Genomic DNA, 25,013 nt, shown 5'->3' with positions numbered 1-25,013 from the left:
TTCCAGCTGCCCATAGCACGTACCTTAAGGCATGATTTGTCGTTATAGTGTTAGGCACTACTGCTTCCAGAGGTGGAAGAGTATATGACTATTGTACTCAAGTAAAAGTAAAAGTACTGGTGTATAAATCTACTCAAGTAAAAGTAAAAAGTATTTGAAATTTATTTTAAATACTGAGTAGCTCCTGAGGAGTTATACAGTAAAATATGATCTTTCTTTAATGGCAATAACATCAAGAGAATAGCTCTCCAACCAGGTTGTTCAGGTAAAGTTACACCTCTATTATAAAGTAAAATACAAATCAAAATTTACACTCTTAATCTAACTCATATAGAGTTGAATTATCACTTCAAAGGTCTCTGTAGCCTCTGTATACACTACATATAGTAAAACTACACGTTTGGAAGTGGTAAATAATTTAAAATACAGCTACAGTAACTCTTGAAAATTTGTGGTAAAGTGGGTCTCCACCGGCAAAAACAAAGTAGAGAGTCAACTTCATCACCAGGCAATGCACACTGATGAAAAATACGCACAATGTGTTTTTTAGAAGCACCTAACTCAGTGGATAACTTCACCCATGGTGGAATAATGGGGAGTTCTGGATTGTTATGTGGATTTTTTTTTCTATGTGCTACTGTGTAGTCAACAAGGGTGGAAAAAGTACAAAAGTATAATACTTAAGTAAAAGTAAAGTTACTCTTGTTAATAATAACATAAGTAGAAGTAAAAGTACTACTTTCAAAATGTACTGAAAAAAGTGCAAGTACCTCCAAAAAACTACTTAGTTACAATAATTTGAGAAAATGTAATAGTTACGTTTCACCCCAGCCTCATTTACATACCTTGGTCTTCTCCTCCTTAGAAACCCTCATGTCTGACATGGAAAGTCTTCTGCTGACATTTTCAGGAGGACACATTAAATCAGCCAGGAAACATCACCTTTCATAGCTGACGTAAACATTGTCTCTGTTGTAGGGTACCAGAGGTGACCCTGGTGATGCTGGACCAAGAGGAGAGCCTGGACAGGCCGGACCTAAGGTTTGTCTGTGTCTCTGTGGCAACATTTTCAGTGTTTACTTGCTGCTTTACTGTAACTTGCTTGTTTTTCATTTGTTTCTCTTAAGGGTGACAGAGGAAGACCTGGTTTTAGCTATCCCGGACCACGTGGCTCATCGGTAACTTGTGCATGCTCTCTGTCTCTTAGCTTTATGTAGCGTAGAGCGACAGAATGAGCCAACAGGTTGTTTGTCTTTCTGTGCAGGGTGACAGAGGAGAGCGTGGTAACCCTGGACCTCGTGGTGGCAGAGGAGACTGTGGCCAGAAAGGCGAGCCTGGTGTTAAAGGAACTCCAGGAGAGCCTGTAAGTATCTACATGAAGTTCGATGGCAGCTAATGCTGGAGCAGAAGTTTTCTGTTCAGGGTAGTTCAACCATTTTTCTGTTTCCAAACAGGGCGAGCCAGGACCTCAGGGTGAACCCGGCCCTAGAGGACTGAGAGGAGATCCTGGGCGAGATGTAAGGACTTTAAATTAAGCAAAACAAACAAAGCTGCCCAAGCTACTGACACAGAGTGGATTAAGTTAGATGTTGTAGCATACAAAAGGGTAGCTAAGCCATTTTTCCGGATTTACTTCTACCAGTTAGCATTATCTTCCAGCACACTCAAACAGGAAGAAAAAAAAGAATAAAAATAATTGGATTTCATATTTTCTTCCTCCACAGGGATATCCTGGCCCTGAGGGAGACCCTGGCCTCACTGTAAGAACATTTCTCCAGTTCTTCCCTTTTATACCTGCACATCAACAGAAAATTACACAGAGTAATATTACTGCTATGATATCATGTAATGTTTTTGTTTTTTGGCAGGAATGCGATGTCATGAACTACATCAGAGAAACTTGCGGCTGCTGTGGTAAGTTTAGTATCTTCATGTGCTGACTGGCATCCTGTAATTATAGACTGCATTACAGTATGTTAGCTGTTTACTTATGAAGTGGCGTTATGAAGCATCACTGCTGAAATTTAATGCCATCCTCTTCTTGTTTCAAAGCCAGAAGCACTATATTTGGAAGATATGTTAAAATAAGAGATCAGAAAAGGGCTAGCTTTCTCGAGGCTACCTCATTAGTCTGCTACTTAGCTTGTTAGGCAATAGCTGTGTCTCAGTTCAGAGGTTGCGAGTGTTGATGTGAAATTAGGATTCCTTCTTTGGTTCACCAGCTGTCCTTGAAATTTAGCATTGAGTTTTTTTAGCTTCTGATGTTGCCACTTGGCTTTGATAGCAACCTCATTGTCCTATTTTTTCCCCACAGACTGTGAGAAACGCTGTGGAGCTCTGGACATTGTGTTTGTCATCGACAGCTCAGAGTCGGTGGGTCTGACCAACTTCACCCTGGAGAAGAACTTCGTCATCAACACCATCAACAGACTGGGATCTCTGGCCAAAAACTCACAGTCAGAGACAGGTGAGCATGAATATGCTCATACATGTGTTCATGTTATAGTTAACTTAAAAACTGTAACAAGATGGCTTCAAGCTTGTTGAAAACACTGAGTATGTTAACATGGACTTGAGTATCGCAGCTATGAGTCGTAGCGCAATTTTGTTCATATTTGGGATACTGTATTTACATGCACACAGAGAAACCTGGTTATTCATTTCCCTGAAATGCTAGTAGTTCCTGATCACTGCATCTTTTCTGCCCAGGCATGTGTGAAATTTGTGTATTTTTCAAGAAAAAGACATCCATAAAATAGACCTAATACTCTTAATTTTTCAGGCTGTTTGCCATACCTGTGTGCCAAATTGTTAAACAGGAACTGGCTCTTAGAAAATAATCTTATGTACATTAAGAATGTGAGACAGAGCAAATTAAGAGCTCAGCAATCATGCAAGTGACTTAATTCACCAAATAATTGTCCCAGAAACAACTTCAGAATAAAAAATATTGTGTAAAAATGACGTTTGCTCAAAGGAGGCCTTCAAAAGATCTGGCTTTACTTAGAAAGTACACCAGAAGATTTACCATTTCTACATTTCAGGTCTGGGATGGGAGGTGTTTCTGTGTCTGTAGCTTTCACTGTTACTGAGCTGTCTGACTCCGCCCCTGACCATGCCACTCACAGGGAATGGATGTGGCTCTCCTGATCCTCCTCTCAGCTGCCAGCTTAGAGAAAGATCAGGAGAGGAGGGCAGGACTTTCTCCAAGCGGGTAGGACCAACCAAACCTGTGGGGCGGGCCTAACTCCCCACATGCCATCATGAGGGGAAAATCTGACAACGGCTTGTTTCAGCACACATTTTCTGAAAGGTGGAGAAAGGGGGGGTTCTGGTACTTGAGGGGGATGTGGACAGGCCTGGGGCGCATATTTTTGTTAGAAAGGTGCCTGAAAGGTGATTTTTGCATAATATGTCCCCTTAAATGTCATTACGCAAAACTCCGGCTCCCATTGGTCGTGGACGATGGCCCATCACTGAGAAACACAATTTGCATTCGACCAAACTTAAGACTTCCGACAATATCAAACAAGTTTGATATTATCGTAATGCCAAGACTGAAGAAAGACCACCTTACACCTAATGGCTGAGACAACAGGAGCGAGCTGCAACTTTAGCAAGACTCCAAAGATTTTACTCCGACTTTTGAATTTTGTCAAGAACTTTGAAATTGGAGGAAAGTCGTTAAGTGTAAAGCTGCTTTTAGCAGGATGCCTGCCAAGTACTGTCTGATTGTCACTCACTGCCTCTAGACAGAGAAGAGCAGCTGTCCTTCCTCCACACATCCAGCATTTAAGTTAAATGAACAGTTTAACCAAAGTTGTGCCCGCATAGGTAGTCTACAGCTGTCAAAAATTGGGATACGGCGTATACATGGCACAGAATCCTGTTTTTGTTCTGAGTTCTCTAGGTAGCAAAATCGAGATACTGGAATATCCCATGTTCTGAAAATGTACACATGCACAACAGAAAACGGTTACTCAAAAAACCTTCCTTGGAAAATCAGGTACTCAAGTCCATGTAAACACAATCATTGTGTCTCGTTTTCACAGGCACCAGAGTGGGAGTAGTTCAGTACAGCCACAGTGGAACCTTCCAGGCCATCCGACTCGACGACCCAAAGATCGATTCACTGTCTGCTTTCAAGGTTTAACACACAAACACACATGAATAGAGCTTTGAAGTTAATTTTAGAGCGTGGTACAGGCTGTTCTTTTGTCTCTTTTGTCCAGATGTTTCTTGATTAATCAAAGCTGATGTGCTCTCAGATCACATGTGATCACATGTGCTGCCTGCAAACATGAAAGAAAGTAGGAGTCATCACACAGTTTTCCACTATACGTGTACAACAGATCATTTTTAGATGTCTCTCCAAACTATTAATGAAATAAGCCTGCAAAAAAAAATCATCTTTCCAGTGAAATCATAGCCTGTTATGGCTAATTTGTCTGTGAAATTCCTTTCTTTTCAGAAAACCTTTAAAAACAAAAATTAATCAGCACATTTGACTGGTTAACTTGAAACTTCACCCTTTTACCACTTTGCACTACCCCTCATTTTTCAGTTTTTCAATTAGAAGGGGGAGTAGTGAAGTCTTCCCTTGTAAAATGAGGAGACCCTTCAAGCTCATGATACATCTTCAGTAGTCATCAACAGCATTATGTCAACAAATGCAATGACTAAAGTGTCAAATAGACTAGAGATTACCAAAATTTTCAGCTCGTGACCCCAAAAATAACAGTGTCAGGGACCGGGGACCCCCACCTTCCCTGCAGGTGGTTAAAGCGTAGGATGTTGCACAAAGCATTGTGTACAAATGTACATTACAGGTAGTTTTTGTATACTTTATTTATTTATAAGCAAAAATGTTACTTAAAAATATGTTTTCAATTTAAATTCAACTCATTTTGACAGTATGTTTACAATGGGAAAAATTTACTACTTTAAATCAAAATTCAATTTCTCTGATATTTTGGAAAGTATTCCACAACCCCTCTTCAGTGTCTCGTGATGACGGCATACATTTCTCAAAAAACGTATCCCTGAACATGCAAATCCTTAACATGCCGTCTCTTTCTTCTGCACTCAGGATGCTGTGAAACGTTTAGAGTGGATCGCTGGAGGAACATGGACCCCCTCTGCTCTGAAGTACGCTTATGACAACCTGATCAGAGACAGCCGCAGAGCCAAAGCCAAAGTCACTGTGGTTGTTATCACAGACGGACGCTTCGACCCCAGAGATGACGACTCTCTGCTCACCTACCTCTGCAGGTGCCTCACACGGGGGACATTATAAAGCTTAGGATTAACATTTGTGGAGAGGAGGAAGTTTTATCCCATTGCTTGTATCCTTTGCCCCTGTGTTTGTGAGCAGTGATCCCAGTGTTGATGTGAGTGCCATCGGTATTGGAGACATGTTCGACCAGATTGAGGAGAATGAGATCCTGAAGAGCATTTCCTGCCAGAAGGACAGCAGGGTGCTGGGCATGAGGCGCTTTTCAGACCTGGTGGCTGAGGAGTTCATTGACAAGATTGAAAATGTCCTTTGCCCAGGTACACCAATGACAGAAACACAGCTATAGCATCATGTAGACCACTTCATGTTAAAAGTGCTTTTTTACTGACATTCTGTGTTTATCTTTTCTTTAGATCCTATTGTTGTTTGCCCCGATCTGCCATGTAAATCAGGTAAGACCCTTAAAACATCATGTATAACTCATTGTTTTCTTTTTATACTGTTTCAGCCATGATTTCTGTGTGGCTAGTACCAATAGTGCAGAAATCATCATAAGTCTCAGTCAGCTATTTGTTTCTAAAAAGGCGATATGAAGCACAAGAATGGGAGTCACAGTAGTAATAGCAGGTTACAAGGTGGAGCTAAGGTGGGTTTTGAGGCTACTTGCTATACAACTACTTGTCAACACACCCAGACCCCCAATTATGAAAATGTATGACAATAAATACAATTTAATGACTCATACCCTTCACAGTTTTCTTAATAAATAAATGAGCAATGCCGGATAGAATAATCACACAGTAACATTTTTTATTTCCATAAAAATTCAACATTTTGGGTTACTGACGTCACTCACTATGTACAGAGGCAAAGTTGTCAAGAGTCAAGTCCAACCTGTGGCTCCTTTCCCACCCTCTCTTAGATTTCAGACTTTATCCACTTCCCTGTCCAATAAGGGTATAGGAAGCCAACAGCAAATCTTGAAATTCATTTTAATAAACAGCCCGATAGAAACTCCTAGGCTTTGATAGCAAGCCTCAAGTGGACACTTGGGAAACTGCAGTTTCTTGCTTTGACTTTCATATGTTTTTTGTCACAAGAGGATGCTAATGACCCAAATAAACCTCAGATAATTTAATAGAAACTAAATTCCAAAAAAGCTGGGGCACTGTGTAAAATATTAATAAAGCAGAAGGCAATGATTTCCAAATCTCATGAACCCGTATTTTATTCACAGTAGAATAGACAGCATACCGTTGAATCTGTGACACTTCAACATTTCATGAAAAATATTAGCTCATGTTTAATTTAATGGCAGCAACATTTCTCTAAAAACAACAGTCTGTAAACATCTGGAAAGTGAGGAGACCAGTTGCTTCAGTTTTGGGAGAGGAATGTTGTCCCATTCGTCTCTGATGGAGGATTCTAGCTGCTCAGCAGCCCTGGGTCTTCTTCGTCTTCAGATTTTTTGTTTTATGATGTGGTTAATGTTTCCAGTTTTTCTAATCCTCCCATGCTAGTTTCCTCAGTACAGGAAGTACAAGTTTCATTAAATGCTGATTCATGTGTCCTCGAAATAACAAGAAAAATAGCCTAAAGCAAATAAGTTGTTCTTAGTAGCCTTGCAGAAAAAGTAGACATCTACAGGCTTATAGTACTTCTAAAGATAGCCGTAGCTTTCTTTCTAGAAGCTTCCAGATTTTTGACAATCTCCTGAAAAGAGCGGCCCCCAAATAAGGATATTTGATTTAACAAGTAGGTATAATGTGGGATAAACTTTACCTGAACTTAACTGAGGCAGGGGTCAAGGCTGCCCACTAGAGAGATAAAGGGGATTGCTTTTTGGAGCCCAGCCAAGTGAGGGGCCCATTGATGTTAGCAAAATCATGGTCGATTGTAAGTTAAGCTGTGATAACCATATTTTTTACCTGAATGATAACCACTCTTATCAACACAAAGATATTTTTGTATTAATTTGTACTGTAGAACATAGCCATCTTAAAATGGTAAAGATGGCACAAATTAGTGCAAAAGGTGGTGAAATGGGTTAACAGTGGCACATATGTTCCTAAAGTGGCAAAAATGGGTCAACTGAGGTAAAAAATAATGGAATGTGGCAAAAATGTGTTTAATGTTGCACCAATGGGAATAGCAAATTGTAAAATGTTGTTGAAGTTGGCAAAAGGGGTTTTTGGAAGTAGGAAGAATGGGTTAATAGTTGCAAAAATGGGTCAGCAGAGGCAACCACAGGTGGAAAGTGGCAGAAATGGGGGAAAGGGTGGTGAAATGGGATTTTAGAAGTAGGAAGAATGGGTTAAAAGATGCACAATAAGTTAAAAGTGGCAAAAATGGGCAGAAGAAAAAGTGATTAAAATGTGGCAAAAAGTGATGCAAAATCGCAACAATTGGTGAAAATGACGCAAAATTGACGGAAAGTGGCAAATGACAGTGGCAAAATTGGGTGGGAAAAGTGGTTAAAAGTGGCACAAAATAAATAATTTCAACATCAGAACCTAGTAACCTTTTGAGCTCCAAAGTTAGGTAACTATTTTCCAGAACGCTAGCACTAATGCTACTGATCCAACACCAGGCATGCCATAGAATTGGGGCCCTGAAAAACCTATGGACCCTCCCCAGTCATGAATTATTGATACAATTAATACGTGTGTGACGGATCAGAAGCATTGGTGCTAGTGTCCTGGTGTACAGTTTCTTAATTTTTGGAGCTTAAAAGTGTGCCAAACTATGATTGGGTTCTGATGTCAAAATTACTTAAATGGTCCCACTTTTAACCACTTTTTAACCCCTTTTTAGCATAGTTTATGCCACTTTTTCCCAATATTAGCCCATTTTATTCCCACTTTTTACTAATTTTCCCTATTTTAACCCTGTTTTCATACTTTACCTGCCAAATATTGAAACTTTTTGCTAGTTTTTAACCCCTTTTCACCATTTTTTTTGCTTCGTTAAACCATTTGAGCTGTTTTTGTCTCATTTATGGTGATTTTGGCCCATTTATGCTAATTTTGGCCCACTTTTGCCACTTCAAACCCATTCTATCCACTCAAAACAATTTTTCCCAATTTTAACTTATTTTTGCCTCTTTTTAATCCCTTTTAATACTTTATCTGAAAACTTTTGCAACTTTTTGCTATTTTTAATCCATTTCAAACCCTTTTTTTCCCATCTTTGTCACTTTTTTGCCCATTTTTGGCCCATTAATGCCAATATTTTGCTACTTTTTATCAGCTTTTCACATTGCCACCAATTCTTGTGTTTAAATGTCCCATTTTTGCCTATTTCATTCACTTTCACCGTTTCCCACTGCTTTTACAATTCTTTGCCACTTTTAAACCCATTTATGCCACAACACACATGCATTGATACTCTCAGTAGTCACATGGGTAGGGCCCATTCTTTGGGTTTTTCAGGGGCCCAGCCAAATCTGTGGACAGGCCTGCAGGGGTGAAATAAAACGGGAGGTATCTGAAATAATTTTATTCTTACAGTTAAGGCAAACTAAATTTAAAAGGTAAAAGAGGACATTTATTTTGCGCATTTTTCTCAAATATGCAGTGTTAGAGGTGTTGTTGGTTAAGAAGAGGTATTTTTTATTGTTGTAATAAAAAATAAATAAATAAATAAATGTAAAATAGAACTTGTTATTTAGTGCCCTCGGTGTTCCTCCGGCTTTTTTGTTGGATTTGTGATGCGTCGTGTCAGTGGGACCCCGCCCACACTGTTGTTCCGCCCACTTCTTTCAGGAGGGGGCGCCACCAAGGGGTCAGCCCCTTCCCCCTGGAAGCCACTGTCGGAGGAAAGCAACAACTCGTTGGTCCCCACCTCTCTGGAGGGCGTGGCCAACCTTCTGAATGGCCTGAGCGAGCAGCAGTATGGGGTTGGCGTGGCTACCATGGCGTACACAGCCCAGAGAGCCAAACTCGCCCAAGGATCGGACAGGGACCAGTGGACCCAGCTGTTCATCGACTCTTTCAAATACGTCTATGGAGACATTATGGGAGACCCAAACAAAGCCTTGGGACTATGCTAATGCTAACATGCTATCAGTGCTACCTCGCCATTATGGGCACCAATAACTAAAAAGCTTACTGCTGGACGTAGAATAGATTGTATTTAAGTAGAGGGCATTTTTTTAACTTCAAGGTGCAATACTCATATAGGCTAATGCAAAAAAAAAAAGTGCATGATAAAAAGCTGGTCCTGTGCTAACACTTACAGAGCAGCCTTACTGATTGTTTCGAATAGGACAAATTCAAAATGTGCTTTAATTTAACTCCATTTTATTTTAGAACTTTTCTAAATTAATACATACAGAGCTGTTCTGAAAAATATCTGTAATATAACACATATCATTTCTTCCATCTTTGAGCAGAGGACTGTTTTCCACTAAAATGGAAAGCCATTTGTCATTCATTTGTTGGAAGCTCATTGCTTCTGCACAGTGTACACTAGCTCTCTGATGAAGTCTTATTTCCACTGTGAATCACACGCTAGCTGAGTCATTTTTTTGCTGTTTTGCACATATCCGTGGTTATGGCCTTGTGTATTATTTTCCTGTGCTCTGTGAAGTAGTCATAGAAGTAAGGGGCCATTAAATGTGGAGAATACCTGGTTTTATACATGTCACAGTATACCATAACAGAGTGAGAAGTAGGAAAATGATGGTTGGCACTGACAGGAAAAAACTGTTGTATGTTTTGCTCTTGATTGGTGCATGATGTTTGCATGCGGCTTGGCTTTTAAGGAACGATGACTAGAGGAAAATGACGGCAGAGCGGCTTTAACCAAATATTTGGAATCATTTTAGCTCTGTGACTGCAACTTTCTGATGTGAACTGTTTAATGTTACGTGCATTCATGTTTTTATAATGTGATTTAGGAGAATAAAACAGTAGGGCAAACTATAAAAAGTGCTTTCTTGATGAGGCTACTTCTTCTCCATCAAGGTTGAAATGACTGGAATGCAGCTAGCATGTATGTAAGCAGAACATGTTAAAGTGTATTTTACTTGGCTTTGTCTTCTTCACATCTGTGTTTCAGCTGCTGCTGGCAGAACACGATGTTTAATTTAAAACTTTACATATGTGTGTATGTGTCTGTTCCAGAGCCTGCCGTGGCGAGCTGCGTTCAGCGGCCAGTCGATGTGGTATTCATGCTGGACGGCTCTGAGAGGATGGGCCTGGAGAACCACCGCAGGGCTAAAGAGTTCATCGAGAACGTGGCTAATCGTCTCATCCTGGCTAACAGCAACACAGACGAGAGGCATGCCCGCTTCGCTCTGTTGCAGTACGGCAGTCCTTCAGAGCAGAGGGTGGAGTTCCCGCTCACTCACAATATCACAGTAATCTCAGATTCACTGGCAGGTGTCAACTACATAGACTCCTCTTCAGCTCTCGGCAGTGCAATCATCCACGCTGTCAACAATGTGGTGACAGAGGTAATATCATACATAAACATGGTAGTTTCAAACGTGAAAAAAATGGTTTAGCTGTTAAAAGAGAAATTAAATCCCATTCTCAGTAATCTACATTCAGTACCCCATTATGACAAAGTAAAAACAGAATTTTAGACATTTTTGCCAATTTATGAAAAATAAAAAACTTCAGCATCAGGCTGCAACATCAGAAAATTGAAAAAGTGAGGGGGTCTGAAATACTTTCTGATTGCAAAGTGTATTTGCCAGGGGGCAATTGAATGCTAACATTTGCTGCTAACAGTCTATCAAAAACATTTTAAAGGGGACATATTTCACCCTTTTAAGGCAAGTTTACATTGGTCTCAGAGGTCCCAAAAATATGCCTGTGAAGTCTGTGGCTGAAAAAACACTCCAGTAATGGATTTTAGCATATCTTGAAAAACCCTCTGTCTCAGCCCTGCTCAGAACAAACTGTTCCTGTGTCTTTAAATGTTACTGAGCTATCTGACTCCGCCCCTGACTCCGCCCATCTCAGTATATGGATGTGGCACAATGGATGTGTTTCTCCAATCCTCCTCTCAGCTGGCAGCTGAGAGGAGCATCAGGAGAGAAGGGCGGAGCTTTCTTCCAAGTGGGAAGGGCCAACCAAACCTGGGGGTGGGACTAACTCCCCACATGACATCATGAGGGGAAAATCTGAGAACAGCTTGTTTCAGAACATATTTTGTGAAAGGTGAAGAAAGAGACACGGGGAAGGAATGGATTTTTCTGGTACTTGAGGGGATTGTGGGCAGGCCACAATCATATTTGTGTTAGAATAGCCTGAAATAGTGATTTTTGCTTGTCCCCTTTAATTTAATTAATAGCTTTATTTTTTCCATTTTTTTTAAGTTTTATGTTGTTTTTTCAAGTTCCTGACTCAAAGGTTGAAAAACAACCCAAGATAAAAAGGCTACATGATTTATTGTCAGGCTTTTGCTGTATGACAAAATAGCAGCTTTGACTTATTATAACATATCATAAGAGAGAAAAGGCCTCCATGTTGTATTGGTGAATTTAAAGCTTTTTAACAAGACGGATGTTAAACAAGTTCTGATCTTCTGAACAGCAGTTAAGTAATTTTCTCAACCATGTTTGTGTTACTTTCAGCGAGGAACACGCTCAGCTCGTCGCAACGCTGAGCTGGCCTTCGTGTTCATCACCGACGGCATCACCTCCAGTGAACAGCTGGAGGAGGGCGTGTCTGCCATGAGGCGAGCGGAGGGCGTCCCCACGGTCATCGCCATGGGCTCAGACACAGACGAAGAGGTGCTGCGGAAAGTGTCATTAGGGGACATGTCAGCCATCTTTAGAGGAGATGATTACACCATGCTGAACAAACCAGCGTTCTTTGAGCGCTTTATCCGCTGGATATGCTAGTGAGGAACTGTAACACAACACACCATAGAGTTAGAAACCACAGAATGAAAGAAGGGCCTGCTTCTTCAGTGTACACGTAACACACACAACTCTATGACCATTATCATTACTGGATATCAGACACTGAGGTTACAATATATCCAGTTCATAGGGGTAAAAAGTAGCTCAAACAAATCACTTTATACCAGGAGATAACACAAATACATCACTGCACAACACCATTACATGATTCTTTTCGAAGTCTATGGTCACCTCTTCCATCCAAAGACACTCACAAGTATCCAAGAGGAAAGTTGTATGTTTACTGAATGTGTATGAAGCAAATTGTAGGCTTCTTGTTGTTTTTATTTGTAAGGTTTTACATTTGCAAAAGTTTCCTCTTTCTCTCTGTTTACACAAAGTATTAACATAAAAGGTGCTAAAGTTAAGAAATTAATGACAACACCATCTGAGTGGTTCTGAAGACTTTTTCTATGTCATGTTTGCTGTAGTTTGTCCAGGGGATTTTAACATGTAGACAAACATTCTCAAGTGAAAAAAAATTGCACATAAACGCCCCACTATCAGCCACACAAGAAGACAAACAATCACTGCATACTGTTTAGAAATACAGTGACAGACAAAAAAATGAAAGAAATCTGTAAACATGAAGTCCAAATAAAGCCTAATGTGACCCCGACACTGTCTTTTGTGTTTGCAAGATACGTTTGTGATGTCAACGTCTTTGATTATTGTGCAATCTGTCATTAAATCGCTTTAACCTTAGCAGCAGGTAAAGGTCTCCAAATAATTGTTTCATCAAGGTAAAGAAGTGCACAAAATCTGTTTGAGTCTTCAGATTTTGTTTCTACTTTTTCTTTAAAAAAATTGCATTGGTGTAAAATTTAAATATGAGGTGTAGATTAATTTGTCAAGCAAATTTAATTGTGTAAAACCAACTGAAATGTATCATAATTTTATAAAATCCAACAATTTACAGTTAAAATCCATTATGTAACACATAACTATGAAATGGTATTCTGCAGAATTTCCAGAGCCATAGGATCATATTTGATAAATGTTTTTGAGATATCTGCACCCTAATGACATAGTGGTATTTTTTCTGCCTTTACTGTGAAGTATAATTGGATTCATGCAGTGCACAGAAAATCCACGAGGGGGCAGAAGAAATGCCCTCAGAAGTCCCCAGGCTATTTTTGACAATATAAACCACACACAAAAGTGGTACAAAAATGCATATATCAAGCTAGAAATGTTTGTTTTTTGTTTGTTTGTTTTGTTTTTGAGAGCATATGTATCTATATATTTTTTTTCTTTTTTTTTTTGCCCACTAAACAATACCCATGTTTAAAATAATTCCTGTACTTAAGTGTACAGTGAACAATATGGTTTCTTTGCATTCCAAGACTGTGAAGGATTCCCAAACAGTGCAAACAAAACACAAAAAAATATATTAGTGAGCCAAAATCAAGCTAAATGCAGAAATATGCAATGACAAACAAATGCATTTTTCCCATTTTTAACTATAAACCCTGTACAATATTTTCTGCTAACACAAGGAAAATTAAATTACATGGACTGCATTTTTACAGAATGACTGATTAGCAGATAGCTAAAGTATATGGATTTTTTTCTGTAAAAAATTATGTAAAATGCCAAAGTTGTGAAGAAAGACTTTCCCCTATATGTAAAATTAATTTTATATCAAATTTAATTGATCACATTTTCTGTTGTAATTGACTTTTTGACATCAAACTAAAAAGGAAGAAAGCTTAAAAATCAAGATGTCAACACAAAGTGATTGCAGTGCAAATGTGGCCTTGTTTTCATGCTATCATGTGACAAGAATAGTCATGATGATCACAGTGGCATGATCAGGCTTCTTATGGTAAAGACAGGGATGGGCAACTATGGAAACCAAAAGGACCATATTCATTTAATTTTGAAAGCCAAAGGGCCAAATTGTAAAATAAATATATATATTTTCAGATATTCTCTGTGTAACAATTGTGATATAAATTACTCAATAAAAGAAAGAAAAGTTTGCTTTCATGATCATTTATAATACTAACATTTATGCTGCAAATTGCTTAGTTAATGGGATGAACTTAGATTTAAATCAATTCAAGCTACTTTTTTACTGTAGTGAGCATAATAGTGATTGCTATGTTATTATACTTGCGTGTGTATTTTCTGTGTGCAATTTATCAATGCATATACATTTTTTTACAGAAATAGCTGCAGCCAATTATATCTAATAATTTCTATCAAAGAACTAACCATATACTAGTAATAAAAGGTTATAAGAGAAATGTTGCCATTTTTGTGTTTTCATGACAGATTTTGTCCTGTTTTCTTCAGTTTTACAGTTTATTGGTGTTTGAAATTGACTTGGGGGCACCACTGAGTGAGATGGAGGGCCACATGTGGCCCCCAGCCTGCCAATTGCCCATCCCTACCTTAAGATCTTTGTTTTGCACATCAAGAATGATCAGCCTCCTCCTCAACCTCCAGACCAGGTCCCCTGAAAAAACTCTGCCTTGGCATATGATAATGAGAAGTTAATTTGATAAGTTACAGCAACAAGGTCATGTACATTATTACAATTAGGTTAAAGTTTTTCACAAGCACTGACTGCAAACTGAAACTAAACTAAACAAGCAACTAACCTCACTTAAAGTACAAGACAGGCAGCTTTCAGAGTGACTGAGACCAAGCACCCAAATGGTTCCAGTCAGGCTAAATAGCCAACCATGCTCAACCCACAGGAGACATGACAGCGTAAAACAAAAGACACCAAAAGAATACTCACAATAAATAAGATGAGTAGTGCAAAAGTTATATTAAAAGTTCGCACCTACACCGACTGAGCTAATGGAGACCTGACGGTCCCCTCAGGTTAGATAATCAACTAACCCTGAATGAAAAGGCACTACGCCATAGTTTTACAAAAATACTAAAACGTTTTTTAAAATTTGAAATCTAACCAGAAAACTTTGTCTGTAGTGGTGTGAAGAATCCTCCTCCTTAAGGATGGTGCTCTTTGAAATATATTTCGTTTTCCGTGACGCATATTTCGTGCTCTGTGAAATGTTTTTGTGTTTTGCGAAATGTATTTTGCACTTTAAAATATTTAATCCTTTTGGCCTTTAGGGCCACCGTACTTAACCTCTATGTTCTGGTCCCCAACCCTAGTCCAAAAAAAAAAAACGCTGGTCGCGTAACCATGGCTACAAGACTCCTATCATCTCGGAAGTGAAAGGATTTCGTCTCACAGCTGTGTGCAATGCCTGCTAATAAATGCAGGAATTTTCTTTCTGTTGAGACTTCTAAAGGAACAGACTCCAATACGGCACGTTAAGGGTTTGCAGAGTCAGAACCACCCGCTGTGCCAGGAGGTTTGACCACTGACGGACACCGTCAGATTAGACGAAACGTGACTATAACATCCATTGACATAATATACGTACATCATTTCTGTGGGGCTGACAAGATCGCGTGGAATAACATTTCAAACAATAACAAAACCCTTCTTCCCCTATATAGTTGCATTTGTTTATGGAACGGTCTTGCCTGTGGCAATATGGCGGACACGTTGACGTATAGCGGCAGCAGGCACGTCTACGTATAGAATGTCTATGATAACATCCGCATTCACGTCGAGAAATCAGTGGACAGCGGTAAGTCACCTGTGGTCACGTATCTATGCAAACTATCAATATTTTCGATGTGCGTTTCGATATACTGAATAGCTGACAAGGAATATTTACAGTCCATGAGAACATTTAAACGTATTCGCTTTGTCTTTGGGGGGTTATTCTTAGTTAAATCGCGTTAGCATGTATCACGTCGGTCTGCATTTTATGCACAAATATTTCCACAGTTTGTTTCAGTATCCCTTTGTCAGACTGATTAGTATTAATTTAAAATGGCTTGTTTACAAAGGCATGCAGAAGACCTGCATTGATGTCTAAGATCAAAGTTCAGCCACTAGTGCACAACACATCGGACTGCAAACTTCACAACTGGGGGAAAGAGCATCTAACTTGTGTGATAATTCATGATTTTGTGCATTAAACAGTAGCCAAAATAATGGCATAAAATGGTTGCCACAGAGTGAGATGTGGTCAGTCATGCACAAGAATTTAACTGGATGACCAGTATCTAGACTGTATTCATGCTTTTGTGTGATCATGTGTGTCATGTTTGTGTGAATGTGTACATTTGTTCCAGTGTCACCAGTATGGAGGGAGAGGCGATCTCCACACTGTGTTCCCCTGCTCTGGTGGTGGATGTGGATAAAGTGAAGAAAAATGCCCAGAGGATGATTGAGCGCTGTCAGAAGATGGGGGTGCAGCTTCGGCCACACATGAAGACACACAAAACCCTGTATGAAAATACACCAAACACACTCTGAGGTTGAAGTTACTGGTAATTTTAACAGATTTATGAATGATTACTGAGATAGAACAGTGGCGGACTCAGGATGTTTGAGGAGAAAAGGGAAATGATAAAAAGGACACCTACAGTTGGGCACCGCTGTTTAAAAAGCTGTCAAACTTAGCTATAAAATGTAACAGTTTGAAATCCTGATGATACTTAACATTTTGTATCACGATTATGTCTTCTACACCTCTGTAAAAACAAATGAATTAGGAACTATTTAACTATTTATTGAACAAAGATACACAAGGGAGGATGTGAAAGTGGACTTTATACCAAGGGGCTTATACCACTACATTGCATTTTCTCCACTGCTTATGTTAGGGCTGAGACAGCGTTTACTATTCAAGCATTTTCTGTGTTGTAACTGGGAAAAAGGGCAAACTTGTCGTTGTATTTTTTTTTTATTTAACCTTTATTTAACTAGGATTTATTCCCATTGGGATACAAAAATCTCTTTTACAAGGGAGTCCTGGCCAAGACAGCAACATGATAAGTTTCACATATATGACATTAGAACAGGACATAGAACAAAGGTTATATCAATCAAAAAATCAGCAGCTTTCAGTAGAAAAACATGTGCACACACTGATCAAATGTTCCCTAATTCTAGCTTTGAAATCTCCTAAACTAACTCCACGCTCAAGTTTAAGATGACCCTGTAACTCTGACCAAGACAATGGAGCAAAAACATTGAAAGCTCTTCGACCAAAGACAGAGCGAGTGCGAGGAATCTCATACATGATGAATCCATGAGAATGAAGATTAAAGCTATTGACAGCTTTTGGAGTCAGTAAAGTACAAAGATAAGAAGGCAGTACAAAGATAAGAAGGTGTAGCAACTGTGTGCAGGATTGTGGTGTTTCTGGAACTTGGGTGTTGAGGATTGTAATGTTTTAAACCTTAAAACAGCTGCTGCATTACCTTCCCAACATGACACAAGGGAGACTTGCTCCCAGTCTCTAGCCTGCTCTCAACTGACCTCGAGCTGCAGTGTTGGTTGGCTAGAACTCATATGACTTCTTAGCCAATCAGATAAGGTTGTGGGCGGGGCATTAGGATCGCTAGTGTGAGTGAATGAGGCTGAACCAGAGGAGAAGAAATGGATGCGGAGGAGCCAACACAGCAGACTTTTTAATTTATTTATCATATCAGTGTTTGGTAAAATAAAATACTGATACTGACAAAAATGCCACATATCAGCGCAGATAATTGACCTGAGCGAGAATTAGTCAATTATTTTGTCCACATAGAGGGCATTTAAGAGAGCACATTTATGCTGGCTTAGTGGAATATTTTAAATTTAGGTCTAAAGTTTGTATTGGGGTACAACTGAGTTATCATCTTCAGTGCACAGGAATGTATCCACCTTTTGTGGTAATAAAAAAAACAAGAAATACATCAATATTTGGTGCCAGGGACTTCTGTTTTTGTTGCATTTTAGCTTAACAGGTATCACTTTCATTCAATTTTTACTAGTCTTCCATTACAAATCAGAAATGTTGGAGTTATCTGGTACTGTGATAACCCCAACACACATACAAAGATTGCAAATCAAATGTACAGCCCATAAGGTTTTCTGATAAAGTGTTTTTGTGCTCATGTTTAGTGAGTGTGCTGACATCATGACGGGTGGATCACGACGGTGCATCGTGGTTTCAACGCTGGCAGAGGCCTCTTTCTATGCTGACCATGGGTTTGATGACATCCTCTATGCATACTCTCTTCCTTTTGATAAGGTTCTCTGTTCCCACGCTAGACTCATTAAGCTTTAGTCATGTTATACAGTAATAGTCTTCTTAGTCTTAGTCTTAGTGACAGAACTGTGCAAACTCGAGAAACTCATTTTGCATCCTGAAATGACCTAACTTTTGTCCCATAAATCCTTTTTTTGGGGGGTATCACAGTCGATAAATCATTCGTTTACATAATATAATGACTAATGGCTGCAGTCCAGTTAGCTTCTCCACAGTCTCAGTGCTGCACTGGAAAAAAGAAAAAAACTTCTTTATCAGCAGTTACCCTTTTTTGCCTCCTCTTAACAAAAATGTAAAATTAATCATCTCACTTGGTGAAACGGCACCACGAGGAGCTTAAAAAACAAACGCACTAACAACATATGCATAAAATAACACTACTGTGATTGAGACAAAATAAGATTTTCTTCTTGAGCATACGGTAAAAAGGAAGATTTACAAGATTTACTATGATTTGCATAGCTGGTAATAAAAGCAAGTTGTAGAATTTGATCCTTTTTGCTGAAACTTGCACAAAAAGATGCACAGTAAACGTGGACTAATATTCACTGCTGTGGCTGTTTACTAAAATGCTTCCTTCTGAACTAAAGCCGAAAACCAAGAGTAAGACATTTTTATAGAAATTTCTTTTTTAAATGGACTTAATCCGTCACCATGGCGTGACAGTCATGGTGACTGATTAATTTTTAGCCTATAAATGTGTAACTTATTGTTCTAAACATGTACAGGTCCAGTTCCATAAAAAGTTGGGTCGCTGTGTAAAATGTAAAAAAAAAAAACAACAGAAGAAAAATGTACGGATAGGGACATCTTTACCAATGTGTAGCATTCCCTCTTCTTTAAAAACAGTCTATAAACGTCTGGGAAATGAAGAGACCAGCTGCTGTTGTTTTAGGAAAAGAGTGTTTTCCCATTCTGGTCTCATGTAGGATTCCAGCTGCTCAACAGTCCTTGGACTTCTTTCCCAGACTTGTCATATTTTGATGCGCCAAATAATTTCTGTTGGTGGAAGGTCTAGACTGCAGACGGGCCATTTCAGCACCCAGACTCTCCTGCTGTGAAGCCATGTTGTTGTGATGGATGTGGTTTAGCATTGTCTTGCTGAAATATGCAAGGCCTTTCCTGGAAGAGACATTGTTAAGATATGTTGCTCTAAAACCTCTGTCTACTTTTCAGCATTAATAGTGCCTTTCCAGATAGGCACTAATGTAACCCCATACCATCAGAGATACAGACTTTCAAACTGTCTGCTGATAACAAGCTGGATGGTCCCTCTCCTGTTTTTGTCCACAAGACACAGCATCCGCACAGCATCAAAAATAAAACTTTGATTAATTTGACCACAGAATTTTAGATGTGCTGTGGCTCAGAGAAGACTTTTTGCATAATACAGCTTTAACTTCCATTAGTCGAAGGCCCAGAAAACTGTGTTGACAGACAATGATTTCTGAAAATGTTACTGAGCCCGTGCAGTGATTTATGTACAGAACTAGAATGGCAGTCTGAGGCGGCAGACCCACACCGAATTGGTGCGCAGATCATCACCAAAATGTAATCGATTCTTCCCTGTCACTATCCCAATATTCCCTGAAAATTTGGTGACGATCCGACTTTCCGTTCTGGAGTTATCTTGTACACATACAAACAAACAAACAAACAAACAAAGATACGGAACCCTTTACGTAACCCCCTGCCAATTTCATCTGCGTGGGTAATTATGCCTACTTGTAATGCAGTGGCACCTGAGGGCCTGAAGGTCACATGCATCCAGTATCAACCTTCAGCCTTGTCCCTTGCGCACAGAGATTTCTCCATATTTTCTGAATCTTTTGATGATATTAGGTCCTGTAGATAATGGGATTTTTAAAGTCTTCGAAATTTTACAATGGAACGTTTCTCTGCAATTGTCCCACAATTTTTAGATGCAGCTTGTCACATCTTTGCATCTTTACTTCTGAGAGACTCTGCCTCTCCAGAATGCTCCTTTTCCCAGACATGTTACTAACCTGCTGCCAATTAACCTAAATATTTGAAAAATAGCCTTTTAATAGTACCACTTACTTTTCCAGACTTGAGTTGCACTGCCCCTACTTTTTTGAGATGTGTTGTTGCCATCAAATTTAAAATGAGGTAATATTTTTATGAAATAGTAAAATGTCTCAGTTTCAACATCTGATATGTTGTTTATGTTCTATTGTGAATAAAATATGGATTTATTAAATTTAGAAATCATTGCATTCTGTTTTTATTTACATTTATACAATGCCCCAACTTTTTTGGAATTGGCATTGTAGATCAATGCAGTTAATATTTATTAGATACTCATAACTTCTCTCTGTTTAAGGTGTCATCTTACATCTAATTATTCTTTGTGTGTTCAGGTGGAGCGGTGTGCTCTCCTGTCAGAGAGGCTCGACCTTTTCCAGGTTTTGTTGGATCATCCTGATGCCCTGCAGCAGCTCAGACAAAGACCGCTGAAAGACGGTCGGCTGTGGCATGTGTGGATGAAACTCGACTGTGGCAATGGGAGAGGTAAACACAGAGAAACCAAGATACAGTTGATCATTGGAAACAAAGTGCACATGTGATCCTCTGTTTGCTCTCTTTGTAGCTGGTGTCCTGCATTCAGAGCCAGAGGCGCTAAGATTGGCTCAGGCCATCGCTGAGATGGAGGGGGTGGAGCTAACAGGGTTGTACGCTCACTGTGGGAACACCTACAACTGCAGAGGGGTGGAGCAGATACAGGCTGTCGCACAGGAAACCACCAACCTGACTCTGCAGTTCATGGAGAAGTAAGACAAAATTCAAGGCTCATCATATTTTATCTCAACTTCCACAGGGAGTAGTTAAGATACATAAAATTTTATTTCAAGAATATTTTTTGTTGATATTATGTAAATACAGGTGCAACTAAAGACATTAGAGCATCATAAAAAATCTTTTTTTAAACTACGATTTAAATAAGGAAGTGAACCGTCCATAAATTCTAGATTGATTGAAGCAAAGTGAAATATTTCAGGACTTTTTTGCTTTCATCTTGATGATTGGCTTAAAGCTCACAAAACTAAAAAATACACTATCTCAAAATATTAGAATATCACAAAATGTCAGTCCAAAAAAGGATTTATAATACAGAAATGTTCACCTTCTGGAAAATTATGGTCATTTATGCACTGGATAATTGGTAGTCAGCAGTCTTCCCCATGAATGAGTTGTGTGTACTGAATCAGAGTGAGAGAATGAAGGCTCAGGAAACCTTTGCAAATAGGACTTTTCCACAATATTCTAATATTTTAAGATAGAGGATTATTTTATTTTTTTGAGTTAAGGAGAGAAACGAACTTTTACATGATATTCTATGTTTTGTTTTGTTTTTTTGATGCATCTATACAAACCCTAGGTACGGGTTGGAAATCTTACTGTTGCATACTTTGTCCAGCATAGGGTACAGTTACCCTTTATTTGTCAGCAGCACATGCAGCTGAGCACCAGGAGGGCTACTTGGATAATTGTCCACTCTGGAACTGGTTCCTGATGTATAGATGTTGAGTTATCTTTTATTTGAGTCAAAAAAAAAAGATGCAAAAAAAAAAAAATGCACCAAGTTGGCTTTACAATCAGTGTAAATCTGTTTTGGTGTCATGTTAAAAAAATCACATTTGGTGCCCATATTCATCTTCAGTAAATTTCTAACTCATAGTTAAAAAGCACGCTGAGACTAAGAATGACATATTGGCCTTGCTCAACTGTAATTAATTGGAAATATGTTGCTTGTGGGGAAAATACAGACAGTAAAAACTTGTTTATCTTAGTACTATGTTAGTGTTGTGTTTACAGTCTAAAATGGAATTAAACAAGCTTACACATCTATTTCATATAAAATACTGCTTTGATGTATTGACTCTGTATACCAATGGGGTTTTGTTGTCCCGCAGACTGAAGGCTGTTGGCATCACCTGTAAGTCCAGCATTGGCTCCACCCCCTCCTGCAGTCACCCAGTTAAAGACATGGAGCAGCTCAGCGAGGTGCATCCTGGAAACTACGCCTTCTATGGTGTGTGTGGATTTTTCTGTGTACCAGTTTGTTTTTCATATTAGCCTTTGTAAAAACAGAGCAGTAATGATGACTCTGATGTTTTACAGATGTGCAGCAGTCTGTGATCGGCTCATGCAGTCTGGAGGATGTGGCTGTGCGGGTTTTGACCAGAGTCATCGGACACTGTCCTCACAGGAACCAGCTTCTCATTGACTGTGGATGGACTGGAATCAGGTATTGTACTTTTATCTGTACTGATTTTTTTTTCTTTTTTGGGTGGGGGGGTGTTTGCACATTGGACCGGTTGTTTTTTAACAATAATAATAACAATAATATGAATCCCAGACTACTTAAATAATGTTGGAGAAAATTGAAAATGTTTGGAAAACATGTGCCAATATTCTAAAATAATATTCTGTTAATAGCTGTGGTTTCAGACCTAATGCTGTCTGCCTGTCTTCATTATCCCCTTTTGTTGTGAACAAGATATCTCATAAACATTTAGAAGGATTGTTTTCAAATATGATGTGGTCCAGGTTGGATCCAGTTGGAAAAGAAAACTATACATCCCACCCTATGGAGCTGAAAACAGGGAGAGAGAAAGTAGTGAATAACATGTGGGAAAGGAGCAGCCTCTGCACATGGGGCATGCTGCCTTGACTATTTCTAATCTGCGCTAGAACAGAAACAAATGCATTAAATCCCTTTTTTTATCTCTAAATTGCGGGGTTGTTGGGATGTCATTGAAAATACTTTATCCCTGTTCTCTGCTCTCAGTCTAGATGGAGCTGGAAAACTTCCCACAGGGTATGCCATGATTGAAGGACACCCAAACTTAAAGTAAAGTAGTTTCCTTTGTCTCTCTGGTCTTAATACTAAACTGAAGTGTGACTGAAGTTCTGATTAAAGATATTTCTCTCTAGATTGTTGTCTATGACTCAGGAGCATGGGAGAGTGGAACCCATCTCAGGACAGCTGGACTACAGCAAATATCCGCTGGGCTCCATGCTCACACTGATCCCCTACCATGTATGTACAGTCCAAGGAGTCATACAGTGTCAGTTATTGTTAACACTCTACGATTGCTTTACTCCCTCTTTCTGCTGATTTTAACAGTCATGTGCCACTGCAATGATGCATCCCATGTACTATGTGCACTCTGAGGGACGCCTGGTGGGGAAGTGGACGCCAACACGCGGGTGGTGAATGACTGTTTAACTGTTTACTCACACAGGAACTTGTTAGGAGAGCTTATAATCGCTTTATTTTACTGTAAGCGCACAACTCTAAATATTTAACCTCTTCTTTCCTCTATGCCTCTGCAGCACAAGACACATATCAGATGCATACAGTGATTCAGTAGTTTGAAATTACCGTTGAAGTAAACCAATATTTAGTCCTTTTGATGGAAGTATTAAAAATATGTATTTAGAAACATGTGAATAGATGTGAATAATGCACAACTATATTTTTCAAAATTTCTAAATAAACTAAAGCTTTTGCACCATGTTGTTCCCTCATTATTTCACCAAAACCTCCTTACTGTGTTCTAAAATCAAAAAGTAAATGAAAGAAAAATGAATATAAAAAGACTTCCTAAATGAGTGTGGACTGCAATGAGCATTTAGCCTGTTATCTGTCTGTGAAAGACATCTGAGACAAGACAACTACAGAGACCACGTTTCTTTTCATAATAGAACTAAAAACAGACACTGTAAGAGCTCCAGGTACTGTATCCTACCAATGTTTCTTTTAGATTACATTATAAAGTGTTATTTTTAGAGAATTTCTAAATGATGATTTAGTTCAGAATTTCTTAACTAACTCATGATTTACCTTCACTTTTGTCCCATTTTGATATCTCACTATTTTACCTTATAAACTGTTTTTGTTTAATTTTGGATTTTTGTGCTGTGGGTCACTGACTTCCTGTTTGTATATAGACCTACTTTTATTTTGATAGGAACTTCAGGTAGATTAAAGATCATGGCTTGAATTTAACCATGGAAATAAGGAACTTGTTATGGCTTCAAAATGGAATAAGAGGATAGTAAAAAGGTAAATGTTTGATATCTCAAGGAACAGATGACATCTGACTTGTCCACTAAGCTGTCTGTGAGTTTCTTATAGTGAAATGAGACATAAAGGAGCACTTGTGCACTTAATTTACATCACTGTGGCTGCTGGGAGGCATTGCAGTGGCTTAACCAAAGTGTGCTGAAAGAGACAATAAAACATGTGATCAAAAAATTGTATGCGCTAATTATGGACCTTAATTAATCACAGCTGTGTATTACTGCTACTGCTGACTTTTTTTTAATATTCATCTTTTTTTGTGCTAAATATTAATTTTAAGAATGTCTTTGCAAAAGCAAACGAAGAGTATAAGTAGTTTTTGGCCAAAAGTATTACTGAGAGGGAGAAAAATGTTTAAAAATGCAATTAACATGCTCTAATATGAAGAAAATAAACTAGTTTCGTTTTTGTAAGGTTAGTTCCTGCAAAATATTAAAAAAGGCAGAAAACCTAGGGAGCATATTCAAATCATTAACTGGAGTAAAGTTAAAACATCAAAATGTTAAAAAAGCAAAATTTACAAAAATAAAAATTAAATGGAAAAATAAACATGATACAATGTTGAGCAGAAACCATTTTACATTGTGATTTCAATAAATGCTGTTTAAT

At 38.8% G+C, this 25,013-nt stretch overlaps 2 protein-coding genes across 3 annotated transcripts in view; both read left to right on the top strand.

Moving 5' to 3' along the window:
- The window catches only part of col6a2 (collagen, type VI, alpha 2), a 28,746-nt gene extending 15,975 nt beyond the window's left edge, over nt 1-12,771 (top strand). Inside the window, exons 20-32 of the mRNA XM_041803087.1 lie at nt 979-1,041; nt 1,128-1,178; nt 1,265-1,363; nt 1,455-1,517; nt 1,725-1,760; nt 1,869-1,914; nt 2,315-2,467; nt 4,053-4,147; nt 5,090-5,271; nt 5,375-5,553; nt 5,650-5,688; nt 10,363-10,694; nt 11,823-12,771. Coding sequence (XP_041659021.1) covers nt 979-1,041; nt 1,128-1,178; nt 1,265-1,363; nt 1,455-1,517; nt 1,725-1,760; nt 1,869-1,914; nt 2,315-2,467; nt 4,053-4,147; nt 5,090-5,271; nt 5,375-5,553; nt 5,650-5,688; nt 10,363-10,694; nt 11,823-12,092 — 1,608 coding nt within the window. The 3' untranslated portion in view covers nt 12,093-12,771. The remainder of the gene's footprint in view (nt 1-978; nt 1,042-1,127; nt 1,179-1,264; nt 1,364-1,454; nt 1,518-1,724; nt 1,761-1,868; nt 1,915-2,314; nt 2,468-4,052; nt 4,148-5,089; nt 5,272-5,374; nt 5,554-5,649; nt 5,689-10,362; nt 10,695-11,822) is intronic.
- Nucleotides 12,772-15,636: 2,865 nt separating this feature from the next.
- On the top strand, nt 15,637-23,832 carry zgc:162816 (uncharacterized protein LOC571260 homolog). 2 transcript variants are annotated; one of them, XM_041803906.1, is made up of 11 exons: nt 15,637-15,772; nt 16,326-16,481; nt 18,145-18,274; nt 20,674-20,824; nt 20,904-21,084; nt 22,228-22,346; nt 22,436-22,562; nt 23,106-23,168; nt 23,252-23,357; nt 23,445-23,530; nt 23,654-23,832. In XM_041803906.1, exons 2-11 carry the CDS (start codon nt 16,336-16,338, stop codon nt 23,694-23,696), a joined length of 1,152 nt encoding a protein of 383 aa, XP_041659840.1. In that variant the 5' UTR covers nt 15,637-15,772; nt 16,326-16,335; the 3' UTR covers nt 23,697-23,832. The 2 variants fall into 2 exon arrangements, with proteins under 2 accessions (XP_041659840.1, XP_041659841.1); XM_041803907.1 differs by having other exon boundaries at nt 23,445-23,832.
- The last annotated feature ends 1,181 nt before the right edge of the window (nt 23,833-25,013 follow it).

Source organism: Cheilinus undulatus, linkage group 13 (assembly GCF_018320785.1).
Source record: "Cheilinus undulatus linkage group 13, ASM1832078v1, whole genome shotgun sequence".
NCBI lineage: Eukaryota > Metazoa > Chordata > Actinopteri > Labriformes > Labridae > Cheilinus > Cheilinus undulatus.
This window is presented reverse-complemented; position numbering and strand designations above follow the sequence as displayed.

Excerpts from the sequence above, each read along its gene's own strand:
- zgc:162816 (XM_041803906.1), top strand. The coding sequence starts at position 16,336 with ATGGAGGGAGAGGCGATCTCCACACTGTGTTCCCCTGCTCTGGTGGTG. Across the intron at positions 20,825-20,903 it reads CGACTGTGGCAATGGGAGAG|CTGGTGTCCTGCATTCAGAG; the intron begins GTAAACACAGAG and ends CTCTCTTTGTAG. Across the intron at positions 22,347-22,435 it reads TGGAAACTACGCCTTCTATG|ATGTGCAGCAGTCTGTGATC; the intron begins GTGTGTGTGGAT and ends GATGTTTTACAG.